The sequence below is a fragment of the Quercus suber genome, unplaced genomic scaffold (genome assembly GCF_002906115.3).
Source record: "Quercus suber isolate HL8 unplaced genomic scaffold, Cork oak 2.0 scaffold_425, whole genome shotgun sequence".
NCBI classification, from domain to species: Eukaryota; Viridiplantae; Streptophyta; class Magnoliopsida; order Fagales; family Fagaceae; genus Quercus; species Quercus suber.
The window spans coordinates 319,665-332,741 of record NW_027069876.1 but is presented as its reverse complement, the minus strand read 5'-3'; the positions used below and the strand labels follow the sequence as shown (position 1 = coordinate 332,741).

At 32.4% G+C, this 13,077-nt stretch overlaps 1 protein-coding gene and 1 long non-coding RNA gene across 2 annotated transcripts; one reads left to right on the top strand and one right to left on the bottom strand.

Moving 5' to 3' along the window:
- Positions 1-548: 548 nt before the first annotated feature.
- Positions 549-4,084, bottom strand: LOC112007822 (uncharacterized). The gene is made up of 3 exons (XR_010624269.1): positions 3,829-4,084; positions 3,111-3,227; positions 549-1,807 (listed from the first exon to the last, which is right to left on the bottom strand). It is a non-coding gene; the product is annotated as an uncharacterized LOC112007822 (long non-coding RNA).
- A 1,967-nt stretch (positions 4,085-6,051) lies between these two features.
- LOC136062543 (uncharacterized) lies at positions 6,052-6,465 on the top strand. The gene has a single exon (XM_065761705.1). The coding sequence runs from the start codon at positions 6,052-6,054 to the stop codon at positions 6,463-6,465; it is 414 nt and encodes a 137-aa protein (XP_065617777.1).
- The last annotated feature ends 6,612 nt before the right edge of the window (positions 6,466-13,077 follow it).

The following is a 13,077-nucleotide window of genomic DNA, read 5'->3' as shown; positions in this document are numbered from 1 at the left end:
AATACAGATTTAACAATCTGAAACTATCAATTTTATTAGCCATGTTCCAAACATTCAATAGGTAAAAGTTCATCAATTTTATAGAGACAAAACAGAAAAACTATATTGCTTATTACATAAGATCTAAATTGTTGGAACATGAAGTGTTAGATTTAATGAGTCCTTCCTCCAGCTAACTCATATCTATACCTTAATCATGCCAGAATAATTTAAAATATATATATATATATGATAGTAAACCTTGAGAAGGTCAATAACACCATATGCACAAAATGACTTTCATATCAAAAAGAGTCAAAACACAATTCAGTGATTTGGCTGTACTCAATCTAACTATATACGTTGTTTTGGCGATATATGAACATATGTGTGGAGTTGACATGCACACCTTTACATAGACAAAAGTTTTGTTTATGTAGATATGTACATTGGCTACAAAACAGTGACTCTGCAAATACATAAACTGAATAGGGTCTTGTAATGCACCAATTACAAAGTAAATTAAATATACATATCCCAAATGGTAAAGAGAGAGAGATTACCTATCAAAAAAAAAAAAAAAGGGTAAAGAGAGAGCAAACCTGAAGTGCCTTGGCATCAGTTGTCATCAAGTTTGCTATTTTCTAAAATGCAATATTCTTGTTAGCTTCAAAAGGTGAAAACCATCTATTAATATATTAGAAGTATAACCATCAACAACTTCAGTGTTGTCTGAAACTTTATAAGAACGTGAGTTCAATTTTGCTTGCACTAGTTGAACTGGGGATCACTTAACTCACTAGCCCCTGCATATGATCCACTTAAACTGACCTCCCAACCCAAATATGAAAAAAAAAATCAAAAAGACCTTCTCCCACCCAATTCACACATAAAAATAGCACATCATTAACCAGCCCAAATCAACAAAATCTATAGCCAAATGTCAGAGAGCTTTTAAGCACAAGAACTGATTTATGTACTGTTGCAGTTTCAGCTCAAGAAATTAAAAAGGCCAACCTATAAGTGAACTTTAAAAGAGATGTTGAGACAAAGAATGTGTATGTTTTTATTAATGGGCATCAAAGCAAGCTCTAATAGCAACCATTTCAAAATTGATTCCAAATTGCCATAAAAATTTTGATTTTGAAAAAATTCATTTGGAATCACGACTTTCATAATTGTTTTAGATAATTCACATATTTCCAGTAATCAGTGTGGTTGGGGAGATCACTTTCTATTAATTAATTCAGAAGCATTAATCTATCCATGGGTGGGGAGATGTTTGGGCAGTCAGCATATTTGGTTTGAGGTTGGTGTAGGGAACCTTAATCCTTTTGGCATGATTGTTGGTGTGGCAACCAACCACTAAAATAAGCTTTTCTGCATTCATAATGAAATGGTCTCAAATGTTGGAAAATGAGCAGAAGATTTCATGAAGGCTTTCCTCAATTGACTGAAAAGCTACTACACCAACACAAATCAAGCAAAAATAATTTCATAGAAGGCTTTCCTCAGTTGACTGAAAAGCTACTACCAAAACCAATCATGCAAAAATAATTTCCTGAAAACATAATGGATTATCAAAATTTTTTTTTTTTTTCATTTTCTAAGTAACAGTTCAGAAAATGCTGTTGGAACAATGGGAGGAAGGAGGGGACAATTGGCATGAATTCACCTATTGGATTGAATCAATACTTTATATACTAGAAGGGATTAGAAAATTGAGAAAACAAACCAGCTAAAACTTCTGTTGGCTTGGGAGTGGAAGAAAACTTCATAATGTAATTTTTTGTCCAGCTGAACACAACAGATATGTTGTCCCTCGTGCCTGCACATCAAGGCAAAATTCTTAACTGATTGAATAATCTTTTAGATCTATTAATAATGTGGATCCAGGTTTTATTAATTCTGCTAAATAAGGATGGGAACCTGAGAAGAATTGAGGTTTATTTTGCATGAAGTATTGAAGTAGAGCAAGTACATAATCTTGGAAGACTAATCTCCCCTTCTCTACTCAGTAATACAAAACTTTTGTTTTTTCTTTTATTTCTTATAAATTTTATGAGGGTTAATGGACTTAAGGAGGTTTCATAGTCATTTATTCAAGGGGTCAAAGTGTGGCAAATATGTATTCACTATCTCATTTCTCTCTTCTTTCATTTTTTATTTATTTTTATTTTTAAAGTTTGTTGTTATCTTTAGTTATTTGTTTATGAATTCTGAATAATTTACAGAGAAACCTTGCAGGTGATACACAAGGAGTGAAGCTACAGTGACTGGGCCTAAAATTGATAGCAAAAGGCCAGGAAAATCATAGAAAAGCCAGCATGCAATTTCAACCACTTCAGCTGCTGCTAATTGTAGACATAAATGTTACAATTTTGAGCACCAAGATCTGATTATGAGTACTGGCCCTAATTATGAAAACAAATTCAGTTTGACAATCTGTTTGAACTTTGAATCTAAGTTCTTAAGAGCACAAAGACTAGGAAAGTTTTTTTTTTTATAGGTAATTGCAATATATTAAAAATCAAAATGGTATAAAAAATAAATAAAAACAGCAAAGCAAAACAAGACTAAAAAATAAAATACACAAAACCTGCCGTATAATTTACGGCACAAAAGTAGAGTATCTAGGAAATCCATCAAAGAAAACATGGAGAGAGTGGAAAACTTCAATCCCCATTCATAAAGAGTCTTCAGAAATTAAAACTTGAAGTTTGGTGCAGTGGACTCTCTGTCCTTGAAAATGCAGCAATTTCTTTCACCCCAAATGCACAAAGGCTGGGCAAGCTAAGGTATAAATTCGCAATTTTCTTTTTTTGCCATGAAAATTTTACATTTATTACTTTATTACTCTTAGATTTAAGATTATTGTAGTAAAGATGTTAAAAGTTATGTTATAGAAAGAACACTTTGAGTTGTTAACAGAAGCCCATTTGTGATCATTTATAATTCATTAACCTCAGTTTCCACTATAAATTAAAAAGAAGAAAAACAGTAAATTACAAATCAAACTATCTATATGATTGACAGAACTTGCTGTATATATAAACTAAATTTGGTTTTGTAAATCACCATTTATGAAGTAAATTATGTATAAATATCCAAAATGGTAGGAGAAAGCAAACCTGAAGTGCCTTGGCATTGGCAACAGTTGTCATCAACTCAATTATTTTCCCAAATGCAAACTTCTTGCCAGCTTCCTGAGTTAGTCTTCGTCTTCAAAATCAGAGTAATATGGCCGCCTTCAAAAGGTAAAAACCATATATAGATATATTAGAACCATCAACACCTTCAGTGCTATCTGAAATTTTAATTTACTAGTAGGACTGGGGAATGGGGATCGCATAATTTCATGGCCCCCCAAGTAAAACTGACCCCCAACCCAAACATGAAATGAAAAATCAGCAAGAACTTCACCTACCCAATTTCCACAATAGTTCAGCCTCATAAACAGAGCAATTATGACCCAGTCCAAATCAAAAAAATCTACTGTTAAGTTAGCAAAAGAACTGATCCATATATAAACTCTTACCGTATAATAACGTGAAGGTTACAAGAAATACAGAGAAAAAGAATTGAGTATGTGGACATAAAGCAGGTTCTAATAATGCTAAATCCAATATTCCAAATTTCCCAACGTCGAGAAAATTTCAATTTTTGAAAAAAATTAAAGAAAGAAAATAGCTTACCAAACAGAAATTGACATATTGGTAACAGAGTCAGCTATTTCAACCACCGGAATGTGGTCAACCTAAATTGTACTAGTAAACTATGGTTTTAGCAACTTTTGAAGTCTTGTGATGATTTGCAGAAACAAAAATTTGAATAAACTTAACCACTTACCCACTATCCTGTATGTCAACAAATGGAATATGGTCAATCTTGGACCGCTCATTGTCTTCCAAATTGGGGCAATCATAAATCTGCAGCGTTTTCAATTGGGTGAGGCATCGCATGGCTTCCTCGGTGGGCAGATGCAGCAAGCGATTGCAATCCACAATATCCAGCTTTTGAAGAGAGGAAAGATAGCCCAGCCAGGCAGCCACTTTGGCGAAGCTACCATATCATAAAATCATAGGCTAAATTCTTTAGGTTACTAGGTAAATTTTGTAAATCATTAATTTGAATAATAGTTAATATGACTAGGTGTATGATAAAATGAATATGCTATTTTTTTTTTTTTTTTTTTTTTTTTGAGAAACCTATTTTTTTTTTTTTTGTTTTTGAATTCCAAAATTAAGAAATAAGACTCTCTCTAAATATAAATATTTAAGGATACATGGTGCAAAATTAGACTTCAATTGTAGAATCTAATTGGATTTTCTCTAATTTTTACTTATTAATATATGTATATATAATGACTTATAAAATTTTAATTGTTTTTAGTTATANAGATTTAAGATTATTGTAGTAAAGATGTTAAAAGTTATGTTATAGAAAGAACACTTTGAGTTGTTAACAGAAGCCCATTTGTGATCATTTATAATTCATTAACCTCAGTTTCCACTATAAATTAAAAAGAAGAAAAACAGTAAATTACAAATCAAACTATCTATATGATTGACAGAACTTGCTGTATATATAAACTAAATTTGGTTTTGTAAATCACCATTTATGAAGTAAATTATGTATAAATATCCAAAATGGTAGGAGAAAGCAAACCTGAAGTGCCTTGGCATTGGCAACAGTTGTCATCAACTCAATTATTTTCCCAAATGCAAACTTCTTGCCAGCTTCCTGAGTTAGTCTTCGTCTTCAAAATCAGAGTAATATGGCCGCCTTCAAAAGGTAAAAACCATATATAGATATATTAGAACCATCAACACCTTCAGTGCTATCTGAAATTTTAATTTACTAGTAGGACTGGGGAATGGGGATCGCATAATTTCATGGCCCCCCAAGTAAAACTGACCCCCAACCCAAACATGAAATGAAAAATCAGCAAGAACTTCACCTACCCAATTTCCACAATAGTTCAGCCTCATAAACAGAGCAATTATGACCCAGTCCAAATCAAAAAAATCTACTGTTAAGTTAGCAAAAGAACTGATCCATATATAAACTCTTACCGTATAATAACGTGAAGGTTACAAGAAATACAGAGAAAAAGAATTGAGTATGTGGACATAAAGCAGGTTCTAATAATGCTAAATCCAATATTCCAAATTTCCCAACGTCGAGAAAATTTCAATTTTTGAAAAAAATTAAAGAAAGAAAATAGCTTACCAAACAGAAATTGACATATTGGTAACAGAGTCAGCTATTTCAACCACCGGAATGTGGTCAACCTAAATTGTACTAGTAAACTATGGTTTTAGCAACTTTTGAAGTCTTGTGATGATTTGCAGAAACAAAAATTTGAATAAACTTAACCACTTACCCACTATCCTGTATGTCAACAAATGGAATATGGTCAATCTTGGACCGCTCATTGTCTTCCAAATTGGGGCAATCATAAATCTGCAGCGTTTTCAATTGGGTGAGGCATCGCATGGCTTCCTCGGTGGGCAGATGCAGCAAGCGATTGCAATCCACAATATCCAGCTTTTGAAGAGAGGAAAGATAGCCCAGCCAGGCAGCCACTTTGGCGAAGCTACCATATCATAAAATCATAGGCTAAATTCTTTAGGTTACTAGGTAAATTTTGTAAATCATTAATTTGAATAATAGTTAATATGACTAGGTGTATGATAAAATGAATATGCTTTTTTTTTTTTTTTTTTTTTTTTTTTGAGAAACCTATTTTTTTTTTCTTAGTTTTAAAGATTTAAGCGTTTAATAATGTAATTTTTTTAGATATCAAACTTAAAAACTTAACATGAGCTCAAGTTTAAACTTGATATTAAGTTTGAGTTTGGCTGAATTAATTAATCAAGCCAAGCTAAGTCAAGTTTGAGCTAAGAAAAATTCATATGACAGGATAAGAAAATTGACCATGGGGTTTTCTCTCTAGGCTTTCTCTGGAAACCCTAGAAGTCAAAAAAGGGGCTAGCATAGCAATAGGGCTGCCGCTAGGCAAATTTTCTCTCCGTGTAAACAGTAGAATTAGTTCCTTCAGAAGAAAACATGGAGGAGATCATAGATCGGTGTGCAAAGCTAAAGCTGTTGTTGAGAGAAGATGTTGAAGTAGCAATCCAGGCTCCACTGACAGAGGAGGGTCTGGTCCTTATTGGCAAGTTTTGTACTAAGCGCAAAATCAATTTGGAGTCGGTGGCCAGAGTATTAAGATCGGTTTGGAGAGCGGAACACAATTTCGAAGTCAATGATCTGGGTGAAAATAAGGTAATGTTCCTTTTTCAATCAAAGGATGATATGGAAAGGGTGTTATTGCTCAATCCGTGGTCTTTTGATAAATATTTGTTGATCCTTCATAAGATGGTGCGTGGCGAGGCGGTGAAAGACATAAAGTATGATAGGTCACCATTTTGGATTCAAATACATGGGCTGCCCACAATGTGTCAGACCAAGGAAGTTGGATGAGTATTGGAGCAACTCTAGGGGAGGTGGTGAAGGTAGACGTTATTGGGAATGGATTTTGCTTGGGGAATGATCTGCGCATACGGGTTATTCTTGATGTTTCTCTACCATTGTGCCGTGGCCGTAAGGTGCGCTTGGGAGAATGTGGTCTAAAATGGGTGGACTTTAGATACGAAAGGTTGCCGAAATTTTGTTATTTGTGTGGGAAGATTGACCATGATGAAAGGGACTGTTTGTAGTGGATACGAAGCAATGATAATCTAAGGCCAGACGAGAAGCAATTTGGCCCATGGTTGCGCACGATGTAGGATAAAAACCAAAAACCCCAACTCGTTATGGCAGAAAAACAAGGCGAACACAGGTCCGGGGATGACAGAAGGGAGGTTCTAGCCGCAGGAAAGATTTCACCGCCGGAGACGGCGAGCGGGAATATTAGCACTCCAAGTGCGACAAGGAGGGTGGCGGACTCTAGGGCTGACGTGGAGAAAGCCATAATAATTCCAACTCATGGACGTATCGTAAACCTAGATATTTCACGTGGTTTGAATTTTGAACAGCAGATCAAGGAAATTAATGACGCTATTCACGGTAAAATAAAATTTTAATTGTTTTTAGTTATACAAAAAAAAAAAAAAAAAAAAAGGCTCATAAATATAAAATCAATCAAACTCTCTCTTCCTCTAATTTTATATATAGTGTTAAATATATGATTATGTTTTTTATGATTTATTTATATTGGACTCTTCGTTTTCTACACTAAATTAACTTATTTGACACAAAAATTAAAAAACTTTGATTAGATAAGACACGTGACGTAAAATTAAATTCTAATTGAAATCCAATTTTTACACTGAATTAACTAACTTGGCAAAAAATTTAAAATTTTTTATTAGATGAGACACGTGGTGCAAAATTAGACTCTAATTGAATTCCAATTTGAAATCTAATTGAATTTTTTCTCAGCTTTAACTATTAATATATATATATATATATGACTTATAAACTTGAATTGTTTTTAGTTCTACAAAAAAAAAAAGACTCATAACTATAAAATCATTCAAAAATTATGTTTTTTTATGGTTTTCTTATATTGGACTTCTCTTTTTTTTACACTAAATTAACTCATTTGGCACAAAAATTAAAAAAACTTAGATTAGTAGAGACACGTGGCACAAAATTAAACTCTAATTAAATTCCAATTTGAAATCTAATTAGATTTTCTCTCAACTTTACCTATTATTATATATATAGATTCCTGGTGTTGTTTGGCCATCAAATCCAACAAATAAACTTCGTACCTAGCGGAAATTATCTGAAATTGAAGATTTTGATTTTGAAATTGAGAGCACAAAATCATATATGAAATCATGCATTTTGCACATGATAATATTACCATACTCATCCTTTTTTTTGTAAAAAGGATTTGTATAACAAAATTTTTAAATACTTGTTTCCAATATCCTCCATCACCATACTTTCTTTAGATGGTTTAAGAAACCCTTGAGCCATCAAATACTAAATTAGTTCATCCTTTGTAATGTCATAATCTTTGAGGAAGATTGCACAATATGCAAAACATCGTTTTAAAGATGTTATTGTAAGACTATCAAATCTTGACGTTAGTTTCAGAAAGAGATCATAACCACCCAACAAATCCCAAATTTTTACAGCACTGTATTCTCTTACTATAACTTCTGAATCATTGAGGGAGGAGTCTATATTGTGTAGGCTAATCTTAGGGTTTGAATTCACAATTTTAAGCCCCAAGCCATCTACTTCATTCACAAATTTATCCAACATATGTTTGATGGTCTTAACTTTATCAAAATTACATAATGAAATGCTGGGTTCCTGATCCATCATTTGGTTCTGAATTTGTACCTTTTGCCCAAAAATCTCATAGTTGAACTTATCTAGCACATTATCAACATCATAAACTACATCTCTAAGCTCTGTTAACTAGATCCTCACAGACTCATCATTTACTTGCCTTTTCTGAGCATCATGTAACATGACATGAATCTTGCATAAGGTGTAAAGAAGATTTTTCAGCTCCTCCTCCTCCTTGTCCTTGAAACCCCACCCAAAATTGTTATGTTTAGTGACAGGTGAAATTACATTGGTTACTAGTCTATCCCCAACATCATCGAGGATAATTTCAACAATATATTCTTCCTCACTCTACAAAAGAGAAATTAGTATGAAAGGTTTGCAAAGTGTTAAAAGGTATGGTTTTGTTAGAAATAAACAGCTATGTATAGAGTTTGGACTAAATCAACACCTGTTTGACAATTTTGTCTTTAATTTTTTATGTTGAAGCTAAGGTGATTTTTCTCTTCTCAGCACCGCTTGAGGTGGATGCACTTTCAAGCTTTTTGTTAGACTTTTGAGTTTCCCGAGCTTCTTTTTAAACATTTTGAGACACAGCTCCACATGCCATAATGTCATGGCCTATAACTCACTACAAGAAAAAAGGCCTGAAAATAGCATAGCATAGTATAGCTTTGACCTATACTTGTCACTTAGGATTTATTTGTGAAAGTGTTATGAAAATGTTGTGAACATGGTATTTCTCACAATTTTTTGGTTTAACCTTCAATGGACCAAAATTTTGAAGAGATCAAATTTTATTTTTAATGGGCTCAAGTTTTTTATTTAGGATGTTCAAGATTTTTTTTTAGGGTGGTAACAACCCCATATTAATTTAAAATTCAAATTTTTAAGGAATATAAAAAACAATTAAATTCATGACCACTTTGATTAACATGTAGAGTCCTCCCTGCCTTGATAGATAAGAAATATTTTTTTTTCTTATATTACATAATTAAAAAAATAATTGATCAAATTTAATTAGTTAAAGATCAAATTCAACCAATTACTTTGCTCTCATACTAGGAGAGAAGCTAATAAATTTGCCTATGGTCTAGCTAGGCATTTTCCTAATATCTCAGATTATGCCATTTAGATGGAGGATGTTCCATCCATTTTTTATTTCATACTTCAGTTAATATAGTGTTTTTAAAACTGCCCCTACAGGGTATTTAGGGAAATAGAAATACAACCTATACCAACGCTTTTAAAACCGCCAGTATAGGTCATTTCAAATATAGAAATAAGCCTTATACTAGCGTTTTGGAAACGCTGTAATAGGCCCTACCCATATCAGCGCTTTCAGAAACGCCACTACAAGTTATTTAGAGAAATAGAAATATATCCTATACTAGCGGTTTTAAACCGCTGTAATATGTACTGCCTATACTAGCGCTTTTAAAACCTCCGGTATAGGTCATTTCAATATTATAAAAATAAGCCCTATACTAGCATTTTTAAAACACTATAATACGTCCTGCCTAGACAAGCAGTTTCAAAACCGCCACTATAGGGTAACCAACGAAATAAACAATACCCTATTCCAACGGTTTAAAAAACGCTAGTAAAGTTTTTTTTTTTTTTTTCAAGCACCTATAATAAACCTGTAATACATATTTTCCAAGCACCTGTAATGTAATAAAAATAAAATTCCAAATACCAAATACAATACCAGTATACCACTTTAAACCAACGAACCAAATATATTTAATTACACCATATCAATTAATATATACCAAATAATATGTCCCAAATGTCTAGAATGTTATGCACAGAATAATAGATCCCAAATGTTTAGAATGTTATGAACAAAATAATACATTCCAACTATGTAGAATGTTATGCACAAAAGAATACATTCCAATTGTCTAGAATGTTATAATAAAGTTTCCAACTACGACACACACACACACACACACACACACACACACACACACACACACATATATATATATATCAAAGTTTGAAACTTTATTATAAATATCAAAATGTCAAACTAGCTACTCCAAAATAAGGCCCACTCCTATCAAAATAAATAAATAAGGCCCACAATCTACATCATCATTGCCTAATGCCTGTCATCGAATGCTAAGTGTTGATCATTGGGAGAATGGATATCCGCAGCCAAATCATCATCACCATCCTACAAATTAATAAACACACATGAATTAGATTATTTAGCAACGTTAGTGACTAAATACTGAATGACACAATATCACTAGTCTATTGCCAATTGAACACATTATATAACTACATGGATAACGTGGCAAATTCAAGTTAGTCTTCATATAGGTCATTGGTTCTTCCTTGTGTCTCTGTCTTAAATTAAATAGGTGTTTTTGTAATTGAAAAATGTAACAAATCATAATTACTAATTATTACTAGATTCATGATATTATCTTATGTCACAAAACACATAATTTAACTTGTCAAAGGTATATTCAATAAATAAATATAAAAATAAAAAGGTTTGTCAAAGGTAGAAAAATAGGGATCCGTTGGGATAGTTGAAATAAGGTAACTCTTAAACTACGTCGTCCACCTTGTTAATCTGAGATTGAGTGGCTTTGTAAAAAGGTTAGGATGCTAGTTAGTAACATAGATGAACTTATAAACTATGTTTTTCACCTAATCTTAGATTGATACTATTACTACCTATGGTTTTCGAAAGCATTTGGAAACAAGTACTATATCTTAGAGTGCAGATTATGAGTGACACCCATCCATGGCAACACAAATATGGGTGGTATTGTTGATACATAAGAATTAATTTTTTTTCTTATATTACATAATTATAAAAAATGATTTATCAAATTTAATTAGTGAAAGATCAAATTCAATCAATTACTTTGCTCTCATACTAGGAGAGAAGGTAATAAACTTCCCATGGTCTAGCTAGGCATTTTCTAAATATCTCAGATTATGCTGTTTAGATGGAGAATGTTCCATCTATTTTTTATTACATACTTTAGTTAATAAAATCGTTTCTTCTCAATAAAGTCTTCAGCTTTTCTTCTAAAAAAAATACTAAAGATGAGCTTTTATAAAGTTAAGGTATCGTAATTAATATATTATTTTATTTTATATACCCATTTTTTTCATCTAAAAAAAAAAAGGTATCTAATTAAAATTAGTTAAGGTATATAAAAAAATTAAACTCATGACCACCTCGATTAACATGTAGAGTCCTCCCTGCCCTAATACATAAGAATTAATTTTTTTTTCTTATATTACATAATTAAAAAAATAATTTATCAAATTTAATTAGTTAAAGATCAAATTCAATCAATTACTTTGCTCTCATACAAGGAGAGAAGGTAATAAACTTGCCCATGGTCTAGCTAGGCATTTTCTTAATATCTTGGATTATGCTATTTAAATAGAGGATGTTTCATCCATTTTTTATTCCATACTTCAGTTAATATAGCCGTTTCTTCTCAATAAAGTCTTTAGGTTTTCTTCTTAAAAAAAAAATACTAAAAATGAGCTTTTGCAAAGTTAAGGTATCGTAATTAGTATATTACTTTATTTTATATACCCATTTATTACATTTCAAAAAAAAAAAAGAGTAAATAAATTAGTTAAATCAAAAACTTAAAAAAGGAGAACATATCATAATGATGATTACTAGTATATTTGTAGACACGCAAAATTTGAAGAAAATAGACTTCGCAGGCCAAGTGAATTTGGGCTAGAACAAGCACAAAGGACCCGCAGGTCAACAGAAGAATCCCTTGGACAAAATGGCCCACAACTAGGAGCTATGGGACCAACAGTAAAGAAAAGAGGGAAAGCCCCAAAAAGTGAGGCAACAGCCCAAGAATGGATGCAGCCCGGAAACCTTAATCAAGGAGCAGAAGGCCCAAGAATGGGCTCAAGACCTAAAAGGCTAAAGCACCCAAAAGAAGTGGTAATGGAACGGCCTCATTCCGCTGCAGTGGGACTAAGTCCAGAGCCCAGAATCCTATACAGATACTTTCCGACAGCCCACACTCAGATGCTTTATTTGGACTTGGGTTCAGCAATAACTTTTGGTTTTCAACCCATTTAGTCTTTTTTTCCCCCTTTTCTGGGCTCAACCCATTTACTTAGTTCAAAACAATTTCGAATTGTACGTGTTAAGAAAGCAAAATTGTGTGCAATTGTACATGAAATGAACAGAATTGGCCTATAAGTCTGTTAAAACAAATAATAATAAAATTAAATTAAATAAAAAAAATAAAAAATAAAATAAAAAACGGCGCAATGCTGAATAGAGGAAGAGGACAATGCAATGAGCTGCTGAAATAAGTTGGAGGATGGATAGAAAAGTAATCTTATTGGCTTTTGGTGGGCCTTAATGACACTTCAAACTCCCATTTTCTCTTGAAACCAAATCATCATCTTTTTTTTTTTCTTTTTCTTTTTTTGTCTTCTTTTTATAGGAAAAACATTTTCATTTTCTATGCACCCACTTTTCAACACAACCAAACAAAGCCAGTCCAATTATTAATGAAATTGAAGAGATTGTCCCATGGCTAGACTCAAGTATAAGTCCATAGAGAAAGATTAAGGATTGCATAGGAGAATCCGGCATGATGAAAAAATTTTAATCAAATTAATTTTTGGTCAAGAAACTAAAGTAGATGTTAATAAAATGAAATCAATAATTGATAACTTTAGTTTTGTTGTTAGGCATATTTTGATTCCCTGCTATGGGTAAATCAAGTGGACTCAGCTTTGGTTGGAAAATGACATTGATATAGA